The sequence below is a fragment of the Euprymna scolopes genome, chromosome 6, assembly GCF_053919585.1.
Source record: "Euprymna scolopes isolate OS-2025 chromosome 6, ASM5391958v1, whole genome shotgun sequence".
In the NCBI taxonomy this organism is placed as follows: Eukaryota; Metazoa; Mollusca; class Cephalopoda; order Sepiida; family Sepiolidae; genus Euprymna; species Euprymna scolopes.
The window spans coordinates 105,196,267-105,223,871 of NC_136487.1; the positions used below are offsets into that span (position 1 = coordinate 105,196,267).

Genomic DNA, 27,605 nt, shown 5'->3' on the forward strand with positions numbered 1-27,605 from the left:
ATATGTGCCTATATTAAAGATAGCTTTCCATGTGGTAGGGACATCTCCAGGGAAGATCCTAACTTACCCTATATGTGCTTCCGGGTTGCTTTAGCTCACACTACTGCATTTATATTTACTCTCTATCGCCCCCACAACAGCGGAGTTACTATCTTTCAAAGCATATCTGAGAAAATTGACCAAGTCCTTTCTACTTATCCTTCAGCTAACATTCACGTATGTGGAGACTTCAATGTTCACAACGTCGAATGGTTGACCCACTCAAACAAGACCGATGATGAGGGGAGGTTCTGTCATGATTTCTCCATTGCCTATGACCTCACTCAGATTGTTCAGGAACCTACCCATGTGCCCGATAATGACGGCCAGTATGCGAGCCTACTAGACCTTTTTCTCACAACTTGCCCTGAACTATGTTCAGTTTCTGTTCTGTCGCCTCTTGGATCTTCCGACCACTCTGTTGTATCAATTAAGATAAAAATGAAATGTAATAAGTCCCCAGACGTACCTCTTCATCGTACAGTATATCAATACACTAAGGCTGACTGGGATAGCTTCCGTACATTTATATCTGATCTACCTCTGCATTCCATGTTTAAAAAGGATGTGTCCTCTATAGTATTAGACCTGACTGAATGGTTAATTGTAGGTATTGACCATTTCATACCCTCTAAAAAGTTTCAGCAAAAACCTAACAGCCAGCCATGGTTCTCTCCAGAATGTGCTGCTGCCATTGCGCACAGAAATCACTTTTTCCACTGCTTCAAACGTAATAGATGTATGGAAACTAAAGCCGTTTTCAGGACTGCCAGCAACCATTGTAAGAAAGTAATAAGGAACGCAAGAGAGTTGTATGCTCAATCTGTTAAGTCAAAAGTAGCTGAGCAGCGGTTTGGTTCCCACCAGTTTTGGCAAATAGCAAACAGAATCCTGAACAGAAGCGTGTGCTCCATCCCAACTATTATCAATGGACCTGAGGTAATTAATCTCGTCAGCATCAGACAAAGCCAAACTCTTTGTCAAGAACTTTGCAGCTAATTCTACCCTTTGCGACCAAGACCGCCAACCCCCAATATTTCCTCCTGTATCAGAAAACACGCTATGTGATATACGTATATCTGTACGTGATGTTGCGAAGCTAATCAAAAACCTTGATTCGAGTAAAGCAACTGGCCCTGATGGTATTCCAATTATAGTACTCAAAAAACTTCAACCTGAACTAGCGCCCATACTTACAAAACTGTTTAAACGTTGTCTTAAGGAGAATAGTTTCCCATCTCCCTGGAAAATCTCATCAGTATGCCCTGTATTTAAGAATTCAGGTGATCGCTCATCCCCCTCTCAGTACAGGCCAATAAGTCTCCTGTGCGTCATGAGTAAGTTGCTAGAATCTGTGTTAAATACAGAAGTAATCAACCATCTCAACAAAAATAACTTTCTTAGTGACACTCAATATGGTTTCCGTTCTGCTAGATCTACAGCAGATGTCCTTACAGTTATATCGCATAGGATTAGCAAATCTCTCGACGGTGGCAATCTTTCTAGGGCAATTGCTCTTGACATATCTAAAGCCTTTGATAGAGTATGGCATAAAGGTTTACTTCATAAGATCGCTAGCTATGGTATAGCTGGAAAGGTCTTCTCAATTATTAAATCATTTCTTTCTGATAGGTTCATAAGAGTAGTAGTTGAGGGGCAAAAATCAGAAGCTCACAGTATTAATGCCGGTGTCCCTCAGGGATCCATCCTGGGCCCAACTCTTTTCCTGATCTACATTAATGATCTTCCAAATCATATCCTTACATCATTTGTAGACATTTATGCTGACGACACTACCATTTATGGTACCACATTTAAGACAGTAAACGACCAAGTTCTCTCCAATTCTCTCTCCTCTGATCTTGAGCACGTAGTACAATGGGGAAAGGAGTGGCTGGTTACTTTTAATGCACCTAAAACCAAGCTTCTCTCTTTACATCATCAACATTCTAATCCACATTTGTCATCAATTGAAATGAATGGCTCTCGTCTTCAGGAGGCCTCAAGTTTTGACAAGCTTCTGGGCTTGACCTTTACTCCTGATCTTAAATGGAACACGTATATCAAATCTGTTGCCAAGGCCGCTGGAAAAATGGTGGGATCTTTCTATCGATCCGGTAAATATCTCACTGCTGATGCTATTCTCTATCTATATAAGAGCCAGGTACGTCCAAGGATGGAATACTGTTGCCACATCTGGGCAGGAGCTGCTAGAAAGGACTTGTCCTGCCTTGATAGAGTTCAAAATAGACTTCGTAGCCTCGTAGGAGATGTCCTTTTCTCCTCCTTGCAACCTCTATCTCACAGAAGAGATGTTGCGAGTTTGTCTCTGATGTATCGTTATTTTCATGGAAAGTGTTCAACTGAGCTTCAATCTATGGTCCCCCCTCGCCAAACTTTCACAAGAAACACTCGTCTAGCTGTAAACACTATCAATAATTTCCCCCACTCTTTATCTGTGCCTAAACCTAAACGTAGATTCCATGAACAAAGCTTCTTTCTTAGAACTGCACGCCTGTGGAATTGTCTTCCGTTTTCCTGCTTTCCGGCTGACTACAATATGGTTGTGTTCAAGTCTAAAGTAAATAAATTCTTGATGAGCCGTTCCATATAAGTTATCAAATTTACCAAATTTTCATTACTAATGATTACTATATTGACCAATTTCTACTGTACACTCTTTAACCCTTATCCTTGAGTGGCCTCTGGGCCTTGATAATGTGGTGATGCCTATGTAAAAAAAAAAAAAAAAAAAAAAATATAGATGCTGTAATGAATATCATTGCTGAAACAAAAACTGGTACAATATTATGCTATGCATATTATGTGTTTGTCTGAAACAGTCTAATTATTAATTGTAAAGAGAAAAGACAAATTTATTTTATTATTACATTATATTATCAATTCTTAATCAAACAAGTTTTCATTTCATTGTGTTGGTCTATTTTTTTTCTTGCTAACAGCTGTTTGTCCAATGTTGTCAGAGTGGAGATAAAATGAGTAATATATTTTATTTAATTTAACTTGCTTAACATTTCAGTATTGGGCAATTACTGCTAGTCTTTTATGATAAAATGTACTATTTTGAATTAAATACAAACTTTGCGGGGGTCTTCTGAATCAAAGGATACCAAACTGCTCATAGACATAGAAAGTTATTAAAACAATTATTAAAAAGCCTGGAAAACAATATTTCATATTAGTTGTATAAAAAGTCCTTGTTACCAATATACTGTGATGGATAGTGCTGCAGATATGAAAACTGATATGACTACAGATGTTGCTATGCATTAGTCGAGCAAGTAACTGCTTGACAAACAAAATGTTACTTTCAGACTACTATTGAGTAATGAAGCCGTGGGTACTGCAAGAAAAAATAAATTTTTAATTTTTTTGCCAAATTTTTAATGAATTTCTTTGGATTTGTAATAATAATAATCTTCATGTTCTCCTGTTTCATTTCAGATATTATTTTATATAATTTGATATAACATTGATTAAAAAAAAATCTTTTTTACAAAATCAAGTCTTAAGAGTTTTCCAACCACTCGCACTATTACTACTAATCTTTATTTCTATAACAACGTCAGACTGTTTGCTTGCTAGAATTAAAGAGAAAGAGAAAAAAGAGAGAAAGACAGAGAGAGAGGTGAGCGAGGAAAAAAGGCAAGGTGTTAAAGAGTTGAATTTGCCTTATATGTAGGCAGAGGAAGAGGGGTCGCTATTCGTACTGATATTTATGATTTTTTCCACTTTTCTTTCATCCCCGCCCCCATCCTACCGAAATTAACATGCACACATATACAATTTACAAAATTAAAACAAGTGGTAAATGTTTTCTTTAACTACAACGGACTACCGATTAATACAGTTTGGTTATTTAACGGTTTTCAGGGTCGCTGACAATGAATCTGATATTCAAACCAATCATAAATTTACTGTTTGCATGGTATTAACCCCTAGACCCTCGCACTATTTTACGTCATGTCACAGTATTCGCGTGTGCAGTTTTTATTGAAATGTATGTAGTCACGTAACTTTTCACAAGGCGCATGAATACATTAAATGACATTTTTCATGAAATAAAAAAAAATTTTCATCTCATTAGTAAAATTGGGAGGGGGGGGCGTTACTTACTGAAAAATGATACATTAAACTGCAGAAACACTTGTTAAAAGTTGTATGCATTCTTTAATTGAATACCCACCTCCTTAAAAAAATAAAAAAAAAACAATAGGAAGGAAAAACAAAAATGTTTTTGTAAACCACTTATAAAAACTTATTTTTTGATCAATTAAAAAGCATCAAAAACTTTAAATTTTTTGTTTTAAAAACTTTCTTGTTATTTCGAATGTCTGCTAAAAAATTCTTCCGCGATGTGACAAGTCATTTTACTACGCGCGAACGCATCATGTAAGAAGAGCATAGACGAAGGCGGTGAGATGGCACAAAATAGTGCGAGGGTCCAGGGGTTAATATGATGCAAACTGTAAATTTGCGACAGGTTTGAATATCAGATTCGTTTTCAGCGATCCCAAAAACCTATCCAAAACCAACTTTTATTGGTCGGTGTTCTGTTGAAGTTAAAGTAAACATTAAAAGATGGAGGTAGCGCTTCCATATGTGCGCAAAAAAAATAAAATAAAATAAAAAATAATAACACCTCACATTTCTATAAACAAAATTAGATTTAAACTCCTATTTTTTTATTTACATAAAAAATATTTTTTCTGCAGTTTAAAGCCCGTTTTTCCGCCCGGCGGAAACTGACAGATTATACCGAATAAGCAGACCATAATAAATGGAAGAAAAAACGTAAAAGCTGGGAAAAGAAAAAAGAAAGGCAGATTATTATTGCACCAGTGGGTATGTGAGATTATTCATTATTGATGAAATAAGCATAGTTAGCCACTTGCAATTAGCATTTATTCACCAACGTTTGCAAGATGTTTTTCGTGATATTAGAAAGCAAGTGTATCCATTTGCAAACATGTCTATTGTTGCATTTGACGATTTATTCCAGCTTCTACCTGTTAATGAAAAGCCTGTATTTTCCAAAATATCTATTCAAGATGCTAGAAAATCAAACTTGGGAATTGCTGGTATAAATTTGTGGTCATATTTCGATTATGATGAATTGACCATAAATATGAGGCAAAAAAATGACAATGAAAACTTTGTTGATATTCTAAACAGAATTAGACATTTTTTTTTTTTTTTTTTTACATAGGCATCACCACTTATCAAGGCCAAGAGGCCACTCAAGGATAAGGGTTAAAGAGTGTACAGTAGACATTGGACAATATAGTAATCATTAGTAATGAAAATTTGGTAAATTTGATAACTTATATAGAACGGCTCATCAAGAACTTATTTACGTTAGACTTGAACACAACCATATTGTAATCAGCCGGAAAGCAGGAAAACGGAAGACAATTCCACAGGCGTGCAGTTCTAAGAAAGAAGCTTTGTTCATGGAATCTACGTTTAGGTTTAGGCACAGATAAAGAGTGGGGGGAATTATTGATAGTGTGTACAGTTAGGCGAGTGTTTCTTGTGAAAGTTTGGCGAGGGGGGACCGTAGATTGAAGCTCAGTTGAACACTTTCCATGAAAATAACGATACATCAGAGACAAACTCGCAACATCTCTTCTGTGAGATAGAGGTTGCAAGGAAGAGAAAAGGACATCTCCTACGAGGCTACGAAGTCTATTTTGAACTCTATCAAGGCAGGATAAGTCCTTTCTAGCAGCTCCTGCCCAGATGTGGCAACAATATTCCATCCTTGGACGTACCTAGCTCTTATATAGATAGAGAATAGCATCAGCAGTGAGATATTTACCGGATCGATAGAAAGATCCCACCATTTTTCCAGCGGCCTTGGCAACAGATTTGATGTACGTGTTCCATTTAAGATCAGGAGTAAAGGTCAAGCCCAGAAGCTTGTCAAAACTTGAGGCCTCCTGAAGACGAAAGCCATTCTGATGCCATTGATGCCAGATGTGGATCAGAATGTTGATGATGTAAAGAGAGAAGCTTGGTTTTAGATGCATTAAAAGTAACCAGCCACTCCTTTCCCCATTGTACTACGTGCTCAAGATCAGAGGAGAGAGAATTGGAGAGAACTTGGTCGTTTACTGTCTTAGATGTGCTACCATAAATGGTAGTGTCATCAGCATAAATGTCTACAAATGATGTAAGGATGTGATTTGGAAGATCATTAATATAGATCAGGAAAAGAGTTGGGCCCAGGATGGACCCCTGAGGGATTAATATTGTGAGCTTCTGATTTTTGCCCCTCAACTACTACTCTTATGAACCTATCAGAAAGAAATGATTTAATAATTGAGAAGACATTTCCAGCTATACCATAGCTAGAGATCTTATGAAGTAAACCTTTATGCCATACCCTATCAAAGGCCTTAGATATGTCAAGAGCAATTGCCCTAGAAAGGTGGCCTCCGTCGAGAGATTTGCTAATCCTATGAGATATAACTGTAAGCACATCTGTTAAGTTGTCTCCCTTTATATTGGCATTAATATGCATATAATTTGTTAAGTTATCTCCCTTATAAAAAGGCAGAGTTAACGAACTCTTTTTTTAGAAAGATGGCGTCGTAATGTTTATGTGTTTGTTAACCGTTAAACTCTAATCGTGAGTGTGTTGCATATTTATTCAATTAATGTATTAGCTGCCGTAATAAATTATATATTGTTTATATATATACCGTCGGAGTTGGATTATTTTACTTGTTTTTCATGGTAGCAGAGCGTAGTTGCGAGCGAAAACGATCTACGGAATAATAATTGAATTTTTTTTTAACGAACGACCACAAAGAGGAAATGGCCGTTAACTACAAAAATCCCCCTAGATTTGATGAGAATGACTACCCATGCTGGAAAAATGAAATAAAGATTTGGACAATGATGACGGATTTACCAAAGAACAAACAGGCATTGGCTGTTAGCCTTTCACTTAACGGAAATGCAAAACGGGCAGCTATGGGAATTGAAGTGGAAGAACTCAACACAGACGAAGGTATGTTGAATCTTATTAATGTATTAGACAATTTGTTTTTAAAGGATTCTCTAGACTCTATGTACGAGGCTTACCAAAACTTTGATAAATTCCAGCGGCCTGAAAACATGAGTATCTCTGAATATATTATAGAATTCGACCAGAGATATCTCAAAAGTACCAAGTTTGAAATGACTTTGCCGGATGCCGTCCTAGCTTTTAAACTATTGGATAAGTCAGGCCTGGATTATCAACAGAGCCAACTCGCATTGACAGCGTGTGCTTCGTCAGAATTGAAATATAAAAACATGAAGTCCGCATTAAAACGTATATTTGAAGAATCAAATGTTATACCTTCTAATGAGGAGCCTATTGTAAAGCAGGAAACCGCTTTATATGCAACATCAAGGAAACAAAAATCCCGTAACTTTCCTAGATCAGATATGGGAAAATCTAATAGATTTAGAAACGGGGAACCCTACTAACAGATATGGGAAAGTTACTAAATGTTCTATTTGCCAGAGCGTTTTGCATTGGTGGAGAGAGTGCCCCCACAAAAGTGAAGCTGTTAGGTTAACCGAAACAGACGAATTGGAGCATAAAGAAACAGAAATGGAAGAGTGTAACATCACACTTCTCTCACACGATGAATATTCTCCAAGTAAAATTTTTTTAGTTGAGTCATTGAACATGGCAGTGATTGACACAGCTTGTACTCGGACCGTTTGTGGCCAAAGATGGTTGGATGAATATAAAAAGAATATCAACCAAGAAGATATTATTATTAAGAGAAGTAATAGACCCTTCCGATTTGGCGACGGAAAAATTATAAACTCCTCTACCCAGGTAACGCTACCGGCGATAATAGGTTCCACTAGGTGTAATATAAGTGCTGAGGTAATTCAAGCTGATATTCCTCTGCTTTTGAGTAAAGCTTCGTTGAAGAGGGCTGGAGCTGTTCTGGATCTTAATTCAGACAAAGCTGTCATGTTTGGGAAGCCAGTGGACCTACAATTTACATCTAGTGGACATTACTGCGTAGATATTCTTGGTAGCGGTCATCATACAAGAAACTCCCATTCCGATGTGCTAATTGTTGATAACATGACCAATAAAGAAAAAATAAAGAGTTTAGAAAAACTGCACAGGCAGTTTGGACATGCCTCAGCTGAGAAATTAAAACTGCTATTAAGGTCTGCTGGCTCAGATGTTGTGGAGGTCGCTAAAATTTTGGAAAAAATTGTAGCCAATTGTGAAATATGTAGGAAGTATAGAAAACCTGCACCAAGACCAGTTGTTGGTTTTTCCTTAGCTAATGACTACAACCATACTGTAGCCATGGATCTTCATCAACTCGAACCTAACCTATGGTATTTGCATATCATAGATGAATTTTCCCGGTTCAGTGCGGGTTGCATCACTAACACTAAGCAGTCATCTAAAATTGTAAAAAAATTCATTCAATACTGGATTAGTATCCATGGAGCACCTAAACGAATGTTCAGTGATCTGGGAGGTGAGTTCGACAATGCTGAAATGAAAGATATGGCTGAAAATTTTAACATAGACATCTCTACCACTGCTGCATATTCACCCTGGAGTAATGGTCTATTGGAACGACACAATCAGATACTAACTGAAATATTATTGAAGTTGAGGTCCGACTACACTCTGGATTGGGAAACAGCACTAAATTGGGCCATTATGGCAAAGAATTTGTTACAAAACGTACATGGATATAGCCCTTATCAGATAGTTTTTGGAAGAAATCCAAACATTCCCACGATCCTTATTGATAAACCACTTGCACTAGACCACCACAAGTGAAGTTGTAAAAAACAACATAAATGTATTGCATGCTGCAAGACAGGCTTTTATCAAAGCCGAATCATCTGAGAAAATTAGGAGGGCCTTAAGGAAACAAACGCGCCCCACACGTGATCTCTGCTCACCGGGGGATAAAGTTTATTACAAAAGACCAGACAATCAAGAATGGAAGGGTCCAGGTGTTGTCATTGGTCAGGATGGTCCTGTGGTATTTGTCAGACATGGTGGAATGCTTGTGAGAGTACATAAATGCAGATTGCGTTTGTGTAACTCACCACTTGCGGATGTAAACTCTAATGAAATTTCAGTAGCATCAAAAACCTCTGATAGCCAGGACTATAATTATGAAACATCTGATGAGGAATATACTGAAACAGCTGAGGTTGGGACAAAAAATGACCCACAACCCGATCCTATAGCCAAGATAAAGCCTGGTAACATCATCACATACAACCAAAAGGGAAGCAATGGGCAAATACAGGCAGAAATAATAAGTCGGGCTGGAAAAGCCACCGGCAGAAACAAACATTCGTTTAATGTGAAAATCCAAAGGCCAGTAAACTTGGAGAATGAAGAGATGTCGGTAGATTTAAGTAAAGTCATGGATCTTAATGTGGCAGAACCACTGATAGGACCCACAGAAGGAGACACTATAATGATGGTGGCAGATAGAGAATTCGATGAGGCCAAGAAAAGAGAACTTGACAGCTGGAAACAAAACAATGTTTTTACTGAAATAGATGATGCAGGACAGAAATGCATATCTACACGCTGGGTGTGTAGTTTAAAAAACACACCTAATGGGGTTATGCAAAAAGCAAGGCTGATCGCTAGAGGTTTTGAAGAACCCAAGAATGACATTCAAAAGGATTCACCAACCTGTGCTCATGAATCCTTAAGACATTATGGCATTAACAGCCCAAAATCAATGGAGTCTACACTCCATAGACATAAAAACTGCCTTTTTGCAGGGTCACACTATGGATAGGGAAGTATACATCACACCACCCAAAGAAGCTTTCAGTGACAAGATATGGCGACTAAATAAGTGCATCTATGGACTGAGTGATGCTTCTCTGCAGTGATATAATAAAGTGAAATCAGTTATGATTGAAAATGGCGGTGTAATGTCCCAAATGGACCCTACAGTTTTCTACTGGATTAGTAAATCTGGTAACCTAGCTGGAGTTTTGGCGTGTCATGTAGATGACTTCATTTGGTCAGGGGACCAGACATTCAACAATACCATCAGCAAAATACGCAGCGCATTTAAAATTGGAAAAGAGGATAGTAAGGCCTTCAAATACTGTGGAATTGAGCTTAATTGCTACGGTCCAGAAATATTAATAAACCAAAACAAATATACCAACAGTATATCATCCATTCCAATAGATTGTTCAAGGACCATGGAAAAAGAATCACCGCTAACAGAAATTGAGATAAATTCACTCAGATCCAAGATCGGCCAATTGTTGTGGTTAGCGCATCAGAGCCGACCGGACTTATTATTTGATGTATGTAGTCTAGCGACTAATATTAACCATAGCACCATAAAGGACCTGATAACTGCCAACAAAATTATTGGAAAAGCTAAGGCATCCAAGCTATCATTGAAGTATCAACATCTTGGTGACATTGATCAGTTACATTTGATGATATTTAGTGATGCCGCTTTGGGAAATCTTCCTGATGGTGGAAGTCAGGGGGGTTATGTCATATTCCTCACTGGGACATCTGGGAAAGTCTCACCGATCTGGTGGAACTCAAAGAAAATCAGACGGATTGTCCACAGTACCTTAGCTGCAGAAACAATTTTAATGTCTGAAGCTATTGATATGGCTGTCTTCATCTCCACCCTGTTTGGTGAATTGACAACAGGAAGAACAAATCCCAAGAGTCTACCTATAATTTGTATCACTGATTGTAAATCTCTCTATGAAGTGGTCAAATCAACAAAATCTGTCAAAGAAAAACGATTACGGATCGAAATCAGTGGTATTAAGGAACTTGTGGAAAATGGACAGATTGAAGAGTTCCAATGGCAAGAGACAGGAAGACAATTGGCAGACTGCCTCACTAAACGGGGTGCATCCCCTTGGTTATTGAGAAGCGTCTTACAAGGCAGTTTGAATGATTGAAATTAAAAATATAAAAGAAAAAAAAAGAAAAAAGAAAAAAACTTTTGAAGATGAGTTTGTTAAGTTGTCTCCCTTTATATTGGCATTAATATGCATATAATTTGTTAAGTTATCTCCCTTATAAAAAGGCAGAGTTAACGAACTCTTTTTTTAGAAAGATGGCGTCGTAATGTTTATGTGTTTGTTAACCGTTAAACTCTAATCGTGAGTGTGTTGCATATTTATTCAATTAATGTATTAGCTGCCGTAATAAATTATATATTGTTTATATATATACCGTCGGAGTTGGATTATTTTACTTGTTTTTCACATCTGCTGTAGATCTAGCAGAACGGAAACCATATTGAGTGTCACTAAGAAGGTTATTTTTGTTGAGATGGTTGATTACTTCTGTATTTAACACAGATTCCAACAACTTACTCATGACGCACAGGAGACTTATTGGCCTGTACTGAGACTTGGATCACCAACTGATCAGGATATTGAAATCTTGAAAAGGCATCGAATTGATCCTCAATAGAAAGCAAACATTGATCAAGTTACTGATCTTTTGCAAAAATTGCAAAAAGAAATGCATATTATTTGCATTGTACCAACAAATGAATCTGCTGAGGAAGTGAATGATAAAATGTTGAAAAAAAATAATATTCATGTCATTGAAATTTCAGCTACTGATTCCAAAAAACAGTAAGCAAAAAAAAAAAAAAAAAAAAAATGTTATGGAGAGGCAAGGTGCGAATGAACTCAAAATCCAGGCCAACAAAAATGGAACCCAGGAATTGGACGATCTGGTCCTATGATGCAAGTCGTTTTATGGGTCAGGCTGTTGTATGGAGCAAGGCTCGAATGAACTTAAATCCTGGCCGACAAAAATGAACCCGGGAATGGGATGACCTGAAGATGATGTAATTCGGTCGCAGGTAAGACCAAAAGCAAACGCCAGGCTGGTCAAAATATGGGTCAATGACGTCAATTGGTTTATGGGTTACCAGGTCGAAAGTCCATAAAAGTGAGATGGTAAACAAAAACAAGGCAGAGATGCGGAGACGGGGAACGAGAGACAGACGACGAGGAACTGCCTGTCACGTTCGCAACCTACACCTCTCTTACCACCACCTCCACCGCCGTATTGTGTATATATGAATGTTTGTTAAATAAACCAAGTTTGTTTATAACAAAGTGTCTCGTTATTCATTGATAAATGAACAGCGGTCATTTCAATCTAGACGATTTACAACAAACATATGTCAAACGCACTATCTCTCAGTCTATCTATCAAGATATTAAAAAATCTCTTATAGTTAAATTACAGATGGTGCTCATCTTGTAGAATGTACCCTGTCTCTAGATGAAACACTAAGACTCTTCCTAAGACGAACAACAACAACAAAACAGAATATACGTCATCTTCATACCACCCAGTATATAACAAAAAGACACCAAAAACTTCTAAACTTAAAGATTTGACACAGCTGGACCTGAAACTGTACTTAAAATTGGAATTGGGGCTAGATGCATGTTGCGTCGAAATATTGATGTCGCAATGGTACAATGGGTACAGTCACTGAAATACAAATGGAAAATGGCAAAGTTGTTGCTGTGACTGTAAAATTTGATCATATGCAGTCAATGTTGAATTCGTGCAAGTTGACTATGAACTTTCTCATTGACTCTTTGTGACTAGATCTCAAATACCTTTGTCACTCAATTATGCTTTGACTGTCCACAAAACCCAAGGTATTTCAGTCGATGGTATCATTGTTGACTTGGGATCTGATGTCTTCAGATGGAATGGCCTATGTAGCTTTGTCACATGCTAGAAAACTGTGCAATGTTTATTTGATTGACTTTGACCCTCATAAACTGACCATGTGTGACAAAAGTGCATGGACTGAATGTAATAGATTGAGGGCCAAGAGAGACAGGGTTGATTTGCCACCACTTCCTCCTTGCTCTCTTTAGCCTTACAGTTTGTCATTGTACAAACAGTTATGAACAAAAAAAAATCATTATAGATCATGATTTGAGGCAAAAAAATAATAGTCTAGATAGAAAATGGCCCAAAATTGACAATTTAAATTCTCCAAATAATTTGGACCTGAAATTGATGAATTGATGTTTTGCTAACAATTTTGTTCAGACAATTTGCCACCTTCCTAACACCATTAAAAGCACATCAAACATCGATTTACCAATTAAGCAATTAAAAAAATTGAAAATTAAAATTAAAATATTAAAAATTAAAATTAAAATATTAAAAAGATTACTTGTTCCTGGCACTCATAGTGTTGCTGACCTTAGAGAATCAATTGGAGGTGTTTTTAATTGCATTTTGGGAATCTTTGATAAACAATTGCCCTGACAGTGCCAAACAATTATTCACTTTTGAAGAAAGTAAAGTGCTGAAATGTCTTAGAATACACAAACAGAAGTGTCAAAGACTACAAGATAGTGAATGCAATTGCACCTTTAAAGTTAGCTGTGGATTCCAAACCAATTGATGAAATTCCACTGAGAATGATTATTCAACTTCATCCTACTGATGGTCGCCAGCAATTTAAAAGTTTGCTAAAAACTGATGCGTCAGTGTTCAAACATTGTAGCAAATGTCAGCAAAATACTGAGCACTTGGAAAAAGTTACTAGAACTTTTCCTACTGCAATGAAAAATTTGTGTGTTCAAATAAACAGATTTTTATTTGAAAATTACAATCCTCAGCAAATTCATGCTGAAATTATGAATTTTAGTACAAAAAAAACAACATATTTTTGGCACAAAAGTAAAAGCAGCTATTCTGCACACTTTGAATAAAGTCGATTTTGTGCATTATACTTGCATTGTTGGTATTTTTTTTTTTTTTTTTTAAATATGGAGGAAATATAAATTTGACAAAAAAACAGGTCATATATCCAATCTAAATAGAAAAAAAAATTAGTGGTGCTTTCTCCTTTAAAATTCAACCATCACCTCGGTGTGGCATGGGGTTGTAATTGCATCCCTGCAGGCAAACAATGGCACTGTTACGAATCATTATAACTCAATTGGAAAAAAGATTTCTGCTTCAACAAATAAATGTGTAATGAAATGTTCAACCGGAAAATTATTTTACTAAAAACTATTGATCAATATTACACTTTAAAAAGGAAGATACTAGAGTTTAAAAAACTATTTTATTTACACTCAAACAATTCAAAAGTTTGCTCAGAACTGACTCTTCAATTCTCGAACATTGTAATGAATATCAATAAAATACTGAGCACTTGGAAAAAGTCACTAGAACTTTTGCTTCTGCAATGAAATATTTATATGTTCAAATAAATAGATTTATATTTTAAAATTACAATCCTCAGCGAATTAATTCCAAAATTATGAATTTCAATACAAAAAAGATTTTGCACCACTTTCAATGTAAAAACAGCTATTGTGCACACTTTTATTAAAGTTTATTTTGGGCATTATACTTGAATTGTTAGGGATAATAATAACAAGTGGAATATTATCAGTGTCACTAATATTTCCCATGATTTCAATTTTCATTCCAAAATGTCCAACAATATTGACATTTCTTTTGAAAAAAGAAACAAATAATTGAGAAAAATCGGGCCATATGTCCAATCGAAATAGCAAAAACATTAGTGCTGGCCTTCTCCCTTAAAATTCCACCACTACCTCAGCATGGTATGGGGTTGTAACTGCATACCTGCAGGTGAACGATGGCACAACAATGAATCATTTAAACTCAGAAATTAAAATTTTTTTTTTGTAAATACTGCATTATGTGATATGCATGCTTTATTAATAAATATAATGCTATTAGTTTTTGTTGTTGGTAATGTTGTTCCTATTTACAATGCCTCCCCACGGGACAGAGTTAGACACCAGGGTCGTTTTTTAATTTTATTAGTTTTTGTTGTTGGTAATGTTGTTCCTATTTACAATGCCTCCCCACAGGACAGAGTTAGACACCAGGGTCGTTTTTTAATTTTATTAGTTTTTGTTGTTGGTAATGTTGTTCCTATTTACAATGCCTCCCCACGGGACAGAGTTAGACACCAGGGTCGTTTTTTAATTTTATTAGTTTTTGTTATTGGTAATGTTGTTCCTATTTACAATGCCTCCCCACGGAACAGAGTTAGACACCAGGGTCGTTTTTTAATTTTATTAGTTTTTGTTGTTGGTAATGTTGTTGATAAATATAATTTTAAAAAGTTAGGTATTTTCTCGAAAAAGATTTCTGTCTCAACAGAAAAATGTTCAACAAAATATTTAACTGGAAAATTATTTTACTGAAAATTATTAACATTAAACTATAAAAAGGAAGATACTAGAAATAAAAAGAGATAATATTTTATTTACACTCAATCAGATGTGCCTTATGCAAAAAAATGTAATTGGCATTTTGTTGCACTTTTTAAGATTTTGATGAATTGCATATAAAACATTAAGAGGAAAAATTTTAAATCATAAGAAAAATCTAAAATCAGTAAATTATCAATAAATTTTGTCATAATAAAAATATATTAGATTAATTTTCATTAAAAGAAAAAAGACGACATTAAGAAAATCCAAAACCAGCGAATTTATTCAATTTTGTCATAAAAACGATTGTTTTATTAATATTGCTAAGAAAACATGTTTTACTTAATAATCAATCATACATAAATTATGTCTGTAGTATGTGAAGAAATTTTTTATGATGACAAAATTTATTAATTATTTACTGTTTTTAAATTTTTTTCATTATCATTTTTTGTTTTGCAAATGAAAAAGAATCCAATAATACTTTTTTATACAAAAATATATTGACAATTTACAGATTTTAAAGATTTCAATCGTTTCTTTTTTAAATTAAAAAAATTAAAATCAATTTAATAAACCAAACCTACCAAACTCCTCCGACGATTTTGGGTCTAAACATTTGAAATTTTAGATATAGGTTCCTTGGACATGGATCTAACTTAATAACTTGATTTAAGCCCAAAACAATAAATGGGGTCAAAGTTTAAAAAAAAATTTTTTTTTTTTTTTTTGCTCAGCCTACACCTCCAAACACCCGGGCAACGTGGGGCACCCTTGCTAGTATATCTATAAAAGTGAAAGTATCTGTCTGTCTGTTTACATTTCCCTACACAATATCTCTGTCAATTTTGAGTCTACAGACTCAAAATTTGATATACAGGGTACTGAGATTTGGGAAAATCTTTGTAATCCGTTTTTGGCCAGAAATTTGGCTGTTAAGGGGCCAAAATTCAATGATTTGACCTTTGAGAACTCAACAATTTTGGGTCTAAACATTTGAAATTTTAGATATAGGTTCCTTGAACATGAATCTAACTTAATAACTTGATTTGAGCCCAAAACAATAAATGTTAAGGGGTCATAATAGGGGTCAAAGTTAAAAAAAATTTTTACCTCTGCGGTCTCTACCAAATTACACAAACAATTTCTGGTCTAAACATTTGAAATTTTACATAAAGTGTATTCAGGGATAGGGCAAGCTTTTTAATCAGTTTGGGTTGAAAATTTGAGCTACTAATATATAAATGTATGTATGTATGTTTGCATGTCGCTTAAAACTTTCGACAGAGGCAATGGATTTTCACAAGATCAGTATTGTTTTTAAGCTTGACCTTTCAGACGACAAATATCGAAACATTGGCTAAAAACATTAATTTCTTCACCCTCAACTGGGAACTTTTCAACAGGGAGAAAATTTATAAATATTTAAAATCTTAAAAAGTGCAACAAAATGCCAATTACATCTTTATTAGTGCATAAGGCACATCTGATTGAGTGTAAATAAAAAAAATTTTTTTTTTTTAATTTAGTATCTTTCTTTTTATAGTTTAATATTAATAGTTTTCGGTAAAATAATTTTTTGATTAAACATTTTTATTGAACATTTTTCAGTTGAGGCAGAAATCTTTTTCAAGAAAATATATATGTTTGCCTGTCTGATATGGCCTAATTATTAATTATAAAAGAGTCAACTATATTTTAAACTAGCATGGATACCCGATGTTACCCGGATGGACATGAAATTCGGCTTCGGCAAAGCTGCTATACTAAGGACATTGAGCAATCCCTCCAGAAAAGAATGGAATAAGCAGGTGACAACGTGGACGCACTCCGCCCCCTCTGAATCAAATGTAACTGAAAAAAAAAAAAAAAAAAAAAAATAGCTGCGGTAGGCAGGCTGGAACCGGAAACGTGAAAGAGAGAAAAAGATAAATAGCAAACACCTTTGCCTACCAGACCACAACGACTTATGACGTCATGACCATGAAAAATAATGTTTATAAACATAAACATGTACATAATTTGCAAAGAATGGTGTTGCGAAAAGCCCCCCCCCCCATCCCTTGCAAGAAATGGTTCAGCTACAGAATATTTTTTTTTAATTTTCAGATATTATGCACCAGGGGAAATTGTTCTTTCAGATGGTATTGGTTTAGACTCAGTCCAATGTGTCTGACAAAAGTTTTTAGCGGATATATAAACACACAAACTGATATTTGAGAACTCGAAACCTGTTCCTAAAAAAACGATATCGATAAAAATAATTCAAAATAAATTAAATATATCATCAATATAAATCAACTTGAAATAACAATTTTAAATAGAAAATTTAAAACAATTCTTTTGTTATAAACTGCAACTAACATACAGCTATTTAGTAAAATCGATTTTCCTTAATGTAATATGCAAATGAGGTGGCATCTAAATTGTATATTTTGCAAGAATCATGCTATATATAGAAATAAACGAACTAGGAAACTAATGGACCTTAAACAAACAGACAGGAATACAAATTTATATATAGAGATTACGTCATCAATGTAAATAAACAGTCTAAAAGAGAAAAATAAAAATGGGATGGTCAAAATCAAATATTGATTATCAAATTAATTGCTATCAATAACAATTTTATTATAAAAAATTAGAAGTAAACATAAGAAATTTAGGTCAACAAGTTATTTTCTATATATTTTGTATTCAATCATCCACATAGATTTTAATGGTTAAACTGCTAGTGATTCTGACCATACACAATTTTAATGTACAAAAAAAAAAAAAAAAATAAAAAAAAAATAAAGAATGTAGATGAACATTAATCATTTCAGTTCAAGTACAAAAATATTTTGTTATTTGAAGTTTGTTGGTTAAATATCAACATAATATTGTCTTCAATTTTTGTGATGAATCTGATGTCAAATCTTGTTTGATGAAGATGAAAGATTTGATGCACGAGTGGCTGCTTTCTAAACAATTTTGTCAAAAGTCATGCAAAACTAAAAGTTGGTATAGAGTTTAATAGAATAAATACTCATTCAGAATTTATGGCAATAGCTCAGATTGGCAAGTAAAATTAAAATTCTAACTATGATTAGTTGTGTTCAATCAATTCTAATATACTTTCTCATATTGGAATTGAATGAACACAACTAATTCAGGTATGAATCCAAGCTATGGCAATCTGATGTTTTCAACAGTTATAAACATACAGAACCTATATATGTTCTTTATATTTTCTATTTATTACTGCTTCAAACAATGTTGGCGTGTGATTAACAGATCAGTGATCAATCCAAAATCTATCAAATGGTTGCTGTTTTATATAATTGACCAAGTATTAACCATTGAGAAAGGCAGTAGAGAGAAAACTGTGATGGAGACAAAGATGTGTTGGATTTCCCATCTGACTGGACATGAGCATGTTCAAAATATTTATAATTGACATTGATATGATGTTACACCAAACATTGAAAAAATGAGGAAGAATCATCTGGCAGGTACAGACATGTATTATATGCAACCATTGCAATTATGTGATTCAAGATATGACTCTAGGAAAAGGTCACAAGGATGGATAAAAAAGGTGGTGAGGTGAGGTGATCAGGTTTACCAAAAAAAAAAAACAAACAACTCTATACCTGATTTATACAGAAATAAAAAGAAAATCTTGGAAGACTTACCATTTGTTTCTGAAGCAGATAAAAACAGGATTGTCATTTGGAATCGATTTACTTTAGAAAGGTGTGTAAGATGATGTAAAACAAGTTTGCCATCCCTAAAGAAAAAGAATATCAATACAAGATTCCAAACATCACTGGAATTATTTAGAGTAATTGTTCTCAGTTACAATTAGATAATTGTACACAGTAAAAGGTTTTGATAGAATGCTGATTATTCTGATATCACCTATAATCAGAAGTATCCATAAACAATAAAGATTAACAGTTGTTAGAGAATGTTGCTTAGCTTGTCAAGTACAATTTGCAGCATACATATGCATATGTACATATGGAGTGAAGGCTGAAATCTGTTATGGTATGTTGGTTAGTTTATCTCATGGTTATTTAAAAAAAGGAAAAAAAGAATCTTCAAAACAATAATACATTACCAAGTGAAGAACAGGCAATTTAAAAATATGTAGAAAACCTTGTAATCTGTATAAACAAGAAGCAGCCATATTGAATCACCTCCAACTACAATAGTTATGCTAATTTTGTTCAATTAAATATTTTTTGTCAAGAAAATATTGAATATTATGATTTTATTTCATAACTGTCTTTTGGGATTCCATAAAGTTAATATTAATCTACTATTTATCTATAAATTATTAAATTTGGATAGCTAAGCAATTTTAAAAATGTTTACTCTTAACATGCCTGTCACATAAAAATTAGAAAATTAAAATACAAAGGTTTTACTCACGGTAAAAATGAATTTTTTAAACAGGAACAAATTTCTGAGACCATTTTGCTATCAAGAAACTCACTAATTAATTGTGGATATTTTTCAGGTGTGATTTTCTGAAGAGACGAAATGCAACATAAGAAAACTTGATTAAATTATTTTGTTAACATTCATTTTAAGGAAATTAGAAAAAAAATGGTGCATAGATGTTGTATAAAATCATTAAATAAAATGACAAAAATATGTGTAATAGTATTTTTTATGTTTACCATCAATGTTTTTCTATGTAATGTTGAAGGTTTTCAAAATAGCTGAAACATTCTATTTTAAAGGTTTACAAGATAACTCTTCTGCACTGAATGATGCATGATATTCATGAAATAAAAAAATTTTCTGAACTAAAAATTTGTAGAAAAATGCAATTTCTCATTTTGGAAAAATTAAAAATTGATAGCATTGGGATCTATTTTGCACAAATTCTGGATAATATTGATTTTTAGGTTTTAATTTCTATTTTTAGCCAGGAAATAAATGTGCAATTTACTTTAAAATTCATTTCACGACACTTTCATATTAGCTCAAAGGCTGAATAACAAGAAAGTCTTGAAAACACAACTTTAATTCAATGTTTTAATTATTAACGCCCATATTTATTATTTCATTTTTTTTTACATGAAAAGCAAAAATTCATGAACATAATGCATCACTTATCTTGAAAATCTTTCAAACACATGTAAACAAGTTTCAGCCATGTTGGAAACTTCCAAAATTGAATAAGTGTAGACAGTGATGATAAACGTTTTTAAATTATATTAAATATTTGTTTATAACAAACACTGAATTCATTGTTTTGAAATAGTACTCCACTACTATTTTAGGGTTCACCCAACCCTAACCAATAATTTCAATTAAGGATTTATTTTAGAAAATCAGACATTTATAGCTAAAATGTCTCAAATAACTCATTTTCTTCATCTTTTCTGAGCATTAATTTAATGTAATAGTAAATCAACAGTGACAATCAGAATATAAGCATAGATTATTAAATAAGTAATGCTAAGATAGGTATCTATAAGTTTGGTAAAAAAAATGATGAAGGCGTTGAAAAAGTAACAAAGAGGAGATACTGGAAAAGATGAGTATAGGACATTTGAAAAATGATACAGATATGCATTTGTCACTTTATTTCGTATTATTAGATTCATATAATAATATTATTATATGAATCTAATAATACGAAATAAAGTGACAAATGCATATCTGTATCATTTTTCAAATGTCCTATACTCATCTTTTCCAGTATCTCCTCTTTGTTACTTTTTCAACGCCTTCATCATTTTTTTTACCAAACTTATAGATACCTATCTTAGCATTACTTATTCATATTCATAATATATATATTTAATATTCAGGAGAAATGGAGAAACATAAGATTATCAGGTTCATAACAAAAGCAGTGTGGTTTCATGAATAAGTATTTGTAGGAATACAGTTTCCATAAATAAATATTTGTAGGAATACAGTTTCCATAAATAAATATTTGTAGGAATACAGTTTCCATAAATAAATATTTGTAGGAATACAGTTTCCATAAATAAATATTTGTAGGAATACAGTTTCCATAAATAAATATTTGTAGGAATACAGTTTCATAAATAAGTATTTGTAGGAATACAGTTTCCATAAATAAATATTTGTAGGAATACAGTTTCCATAAATAAATATTTGTAGGAATACAGTTTCCATAAATAAATATTTGTAGGAATACAGTTTCCATAAATAAATATTTGTAGGAATACAGTTTCCATAAATAAATATTTGTAGGAATACAGTTTCCATAAATAAGTATTTGTAGGAATACAGTTTCCATAAATAAGTATTTGTAGGAATACAGTTTCCATAAATAAGTATTTGTAGGAATACAGTTTCCATAAATAAGTATTTGTAGGAATACAGTTTCCATAAATAAATATTTGTAGGAATACAGTTTCCATAAATAAATATTTGTAGGAATACAGTTTCCATAAATAAATATTTGTAGGAATACAGTTTCCATAAATAAATATTTGTAGGAATACAGTTTCCATAAATAAGTATTTGTAGGAATACAGTTTCCATAAATAAGTATTTGTAGGAATACAGTTTCATAAATAAGTATTTGTAGGAATACAGTTTCCATAAATAAATATTTGTAGGAATACAGTTTCCATAAATAAATATTTGTAGGAATACAGTTTCATAAATAAGTATTTGTAGGAATATAGTTTCCATAAATAAATATTTGTAGGAATACAGTTTCCATAAATAAATATTCGTAGGAATATAGGTAAAAAAAATAAAATAAAATGAATACCTTCAGATAATTGTGCATTTCCTGGGGTTTTTTCCTAACTTGAGACCAGTAATATTGGAACTGCATCGGTATTTCAGAAGCTGAATTTGGAACATCAGGCTTGAAGGAAGATGAAAGTGGCAATGAAGAAGATTGATCATGCGTTTTGCTCACACAAACAGATTTTTCTTTTATCTCCTCCAACTCCTCTCCTGCGGCTGCATCATTGGATTGTTTGAATAACTGGTTATCATGGTTAGGAAGATGTTGGTCTTCAATACTTGTCTCTTGAATTTCTATACGTTTTAAGGGTTTCTAAATCAAAACAAAAAACACCATTTTACATGCAGATTTTGAGCAAACTACTATTAAATAAAGAAATTAAAACCTATTTCCATAGATGATCCAAAAAATGCTGTTGTTGTGGGGAGGGGTACTAATTTCATAATGTGCGGAGTTCCAGATTATGTGATGACAGTCAACCACGGATTGATTTACCTTCAATGGTCACTCATATAAAAGTCGTGACTCACAAGACTACTTCTTTTTTTTCCCCCCTTTTTCGATTTGGTACCAAAATCACAACATTCGTTTGTTCACGACTTTTACTTTGTTTTGGCCAGTTTTGTAACCTGTCACTAATCTCCTCACCCAAACAAATTAGTAAAAGTAAAAAAAATATTATAAAGTAAAATTTTATTCACCTAAAGTTAACCAAGATTTTTTTTCTTTTTTTTGCATAAAAGTCACCACTTATAAAGGCCTAGAGGCCACTCGAGGATAAGGGTTATAGAGTGTACAGTAGTCAATGGGATAATATTGTAGTAATCGTTAGTAATGGAAATTTGGTAAATTTAATTACTTAAGGGGATGGTTCATCAAGAATTTGTTTATGTTGGACTTGAAGACAACCAACTTGAAGTCAGCTGGGAAACAGGCGTGCAGTTCTAAGAAAGAAACTTTGTTCATGGAATCTACGTTTTTATTTAGGCATAGATAAACAGTAGGGAAAATTATTGACAGTGGTTTCAGCCAGACGGGTATTTTTCGTGAAAGTTTGGTGAGGGGGAATCAGAGATTGGAGCTCAGACGAGTACTTGCCATGAAAATCACGATAAAACAAATACAGGCTTGCAATGTCTCTTCTGTGGAAAAGAGGTTGCAGGGAAAAGAAAAGGGCATCCCCTACTAAGCTACAAAGCCTATTTTGAACTCAACGCAGGATAAGCTTCCTTTTTTTTTTTTTTTTTTTTTTTTACATAGTAGTCACCACTTATCAAAGCCCGAAAGCCACTTGGGGATAAGTTATTGCATGTACAGTAATCAATGGGACAATATCGTAGTAATCGTTAGTAATGGAGATTTGATGAAGTGTCTTACTTAAAGGGGGAGGTTTATCAGGAATTTGTTTGAAGACTACCAAGTTGTAGTCAGGTGGGAAACAGGCAAACGGAAGAGAGTTCCACAGGCGTGCAGTTCTAAGAAAGAAGCTTTGTCAATGGAATCTACATTTTGATTTAGGCACAGATAAAGAGTGGGGCAAATTATTGACCGTGGTTTCAGCTAGATGGGTGCTTTTCATGAAAGATTGGCGAGGGGGACCAAAGATTGGAGCTCAGACGAGCACCTGCCATGAAAATAACGATAAAACAAAGACAGGCTTGCAACATCTCTTCTGTGGGAGGGAGGTTGCAGGGAAGAGAAAAGGGCATTCCCAACTAAGCCACAAACTCTATTTTGTACTCTGTTAAGGCAGGATAGGCTGCTTCTAGCAGCTCCAACCCAGATGTGGCAACAGTACTCCATTCTTGGACGTACTTGGCTTTTATATAGATAGAGAATTGCATCAGCAGTGAGATATCTACTAATTTTCCCAGCGACCTTGGCAACAGATTTGATTTACGTGTTCTATTTCAGTTCAGGAGTAAAGATCAAGCCCAGAAGCTTGTCAAAATATGGAGCCTCCTCCCGAAGACGAGCGCCATTCATTTCAGTTAATGCCAGATGGAGATCAGAGTGTTGATGATGTAAAGATAGAAGCGTGGTTTTAGATGCATCAAAAGTAACCCGCCACCTCTTCCCCCATTGTACCACGTGCTTAAGATCAGAGGAGACAGAATTAGAGAGAACTTGGTCATTTACAGCCTTTGATGTAGTGTCATCAGCCTAAATGTCAATGAATGATCTAAGTATGTGTTTTGTGAGATCATTGATGTGATCAGGAAGAGAGTTGGGCTCAGGATGTACCCCTGAGGGACTCCAGCATTAATACTGTGCACTTCTGATTTCTGCCCATCATGAGCCTATCAGAGAGAAATGATTTAATAATTGAGAAGACATTTCCAGCTATACCATAGCTGGAAATCTTGTGAAGTAGGCCTTTATGCCATACCCTATCAAAGGCCTTTGATATGTCAAGAGCAATTGCCCTAGAAAGGAAGCCTTTGTCGAGAGATTCACTAATCCTATGAGATATAACTGTTAGCACATCTGCTGTAGATCTAGTAGAATGGAAACCATATTGCAGGTCACTGATGAGGTTATTTCTACTGAGGTGGTTGACTACTTCTTTATTTAATATGGATTCCAGCAACTTACTCATGATGCACAGGAAACTTATTGGTCTGTACTGAGGGAGATGACCTATCACCCGAGTTCTTAAATACAGGGCATACTGATGAAGTTTTTCAGTGTGTTGGGAAGCAATTCTCCTAAAACAATGCTTAAACAGTTTTGTAAGTATGGAAGCAAGTTCTGGTTGAAGCTTTTTTAACACTATAATTGGAATGACATAAGGGCCAGTTGCTTTACTGGAATTAAGGTTCTTGATTAGCTTGGCAACATCAAGCACAGATATTTGTATGTTGCATAGCGTGTTGCCTGTTACAGGAGGAAATATGGCGGGGGGGGGGGTCGCATAGGGTAGAATTAGCTGCAAAGTTCTTGGCAAATAGTTTGGCTTTGTCTAATGCTGACCAGATGACCTTGATGATGGTTGGGATAGAACACACGCTTCTGTTCAGGATTTTGTTTGCTATTTGCCAAAACTGGTGGGAACCAAGCCGCTGCTCAGCTACTTTGGATTTAATGGACTGAGCATATAACTCTCTTGCATTTTTGCTGGTAGTCCTGAAAGCAGCTTTAGTCTCAGTACATCTATTACGTTGGTAGCTACGGAAAAAGTGATTTCTGTGTGCAATGGCAGCAGCACTTTCTGGGGAGAACCATGGCTGGCTGTTGGGTTTTTGCTGGAATTTTTTGGAGGGTATGAATCAATCTATACCTACAATTAACTATTCCGTCAGGTCTGATATTATAGAGGACACATTCCTTTTAAACATGGAACGCAGGGGTAAATCAGATATAAATGTACGAAAGCTATCCCAATCAGCAATAGAGTATCAATACACTGTACAATGGAGAGGTACGTCTGAGGACTTATTTCATTTCATTTTTATCTTAACTGATAGAATTGAGTCGTCGGAAGATCCCAGAGGAGATGGAATGGAAGATAAACATAGCTCAGGGCAAGTGGTGAGAAAAAGGTCTAGAAGGCTTGCATACTGACCGTTAGTATCGGGCACACGGGTGGGTTCGTGAACAATCTGAGTGAGGTCATAAGCAATGGAGAAATCATGAGAGAACCTCTCCTCATCATCTGTCTTGTTTGAGTGGGTCAACCATTCAACATTGTGGGCATTGAAGTCACCACAGATGTGAATGTTAGCTAAAGGATGAGCTGACAGGATGTGGTCAATTTTCTCAGATATGCCTTAAAGATAGTAACTCTGCTGTTGTGGGGGTGATAGAGGGCAAATATAAATGTGGTGTATAAGCAAGTGCAACCCAGAAGCACATATAGGGTAAATTAGGGTCCTCTCTGGAGATGTATCTACCACATGGAAAGCCATCTTTAATGTAGGCACATATTCTATGCACATGGCAATATTGGGGATCAGATTTGGATGTTAAGTAAGAGTATCCTTTAATTATGAACTCATCTAGGGAAATGGTCAGTCCAATGCTAGTTTCACTTAGGAATAATATGTCCGGTTTAGGCTCCTGCAATTGGGTTTCAACCTCTGGAAGGTTGGAACATAGACCCCTGATGCTGGAGAAGGAGACATGGAAGTGGGGGGTCTACGTTGGAAGATGGGATTCTAGGTTTATTCATGTATTTTTTCTGGAGATATTTCATAATGAAGTTTTGGGATTTGTGGAACAGGTTAACAGACTTGTTTAGAGCAGGGTAAATAGGGAAAGTAATAGAGAAGAAAAAGGAACAATTAAAAAAAAGATTTTTTGTAGCACATGATAACAATTACCCACCAAGTTTTCTAAGTGATGACTTTCAGGGGAATTGTTATTTATATTATCAAAATTAACATTCACACTCAAAACCTGACATTGTTGATGCTGTTGACTATAAAACAAAATCCAAATGATGCTTTCTAATTATTTCAAATCATTTTTTGCTGTTACAAACCTTTGACCTCTCACAAGGCGTTTTATGAATAGCTGTCACCATTACTTCCTCAGTCTCTGTTGATGGTTTTTCTGCATCTGATAAGAGTTTCTGAAACAGATAAATTTACCAAAATAATTGTTAGGGAAGAGCAGTTCTCAAATAATGGCCATGGGTAACAAAAATACTTTACAATGCAAGAAAGAAAGGCACATATTTCTAGGTCTTTTTCATCTTTAATAATTAAAAAATATAATTCTGAAAACAATTATATTGAAAATAATCTTTCTTCAATTAATCATTGATTGAATATATTTTGTGTTTTAGCATTAAATACAAAACATTCATGGAAATTTGGTGCTTAATCTATGCTATTCCAAAGAATTAAAAAAAAAAAAAGACTTGTCAAATTGTGTTTTTAGAATTGCAGTTTTTGGAAGGTACAAAATTGTCTCTTCACCATACAGATGTTGAATTGAAGAAAAGTAAGAAAGATAAATGCAGATTTTCATACAAAACAGTAGGATTATCTTTTATTAGCTTTAAATCTTGTTAAGATTACCTATGGGCAACTGGGCAACCTCTCTAGGACAGCACTACCCACTCTCACACGAGGGAGGGGGTTAGAAAAGGTACCCCAGACAAATGCTTGCCCCTTTTAGTGTCTGGTCAACTTACTGCGGTTGATGGATTCATCCTTATAGTGGTCAAACAACAATGCAAAAAAAAATGAAACATGGAATGTCCAAACTTTACTGGATAGAGCTATCACTCCAAGACCTGAAAGAACAGCATTACTGGGTAGATATAGCTGCACTCAGCGAAACCCAGTTTGTGGATGAAGGATCCCTGAAAGGAAGGGGAGGGGCTACACCTTCTGGAAAGGAAAACTGCAAGTAGAAAACCAGATACACAGTGTTGATTTTGCCATCAGGACAATTTTGCTGAGGAGCACATTTACGCTACTAGTTGGAATAAATGAGCACCTCATGAAACTGTGCATCCCTCTCAGCAAGACCAGATACCTCACAATTATCAGTGTTTACGCATCTACACTTACAAGTCCAGGTGATGCCAAGGAGCAAT

General features: G+C 34.6%; 1 protein-coding gene across 7 annotated transcripts in view; it reads right to left on the minus strand.

Annotated features, from left to right (window-relative positions):
* The window catches only part of LOC145277834 (RNA polymerase II-associated protein 3-like), a 326,267-nt gene that overhangs the window by 43,641 nt on the left and 255,021 nt on the right, over positions 1 to 27,605 (minus strand). For 6 of the 7 annotated variants that reach the window (XM_080129755.1, XM_080129754.1, XM_080129752.1 and 3 more), the window contains 4 exons: positions 26,541 to 26,630; positions 22,076 to 22,369; positions 19,741 to 19,838; positions 18,999 to 19,093 (listed from right to left, as the gene is read on the minus strand). In XM_080129755.1, coding sequence (XP_079985881.1) covers positions 18,999 to 19,093; positions 19,741 to 19,838; positions 22,076 to 22,369; positions 26,541 to 26,630 — 577 coding nt within the window. The remainder of the gene's footprint in view (positions 1 to 18,998; positions 19,094 to 19,740; positions 19,839 to 22,075; positions 22,370 to 26,540; positions 26,631 to 27,605) is intronic. The other variant, XM_080129757.1, reaches the window with a different exon arrangement.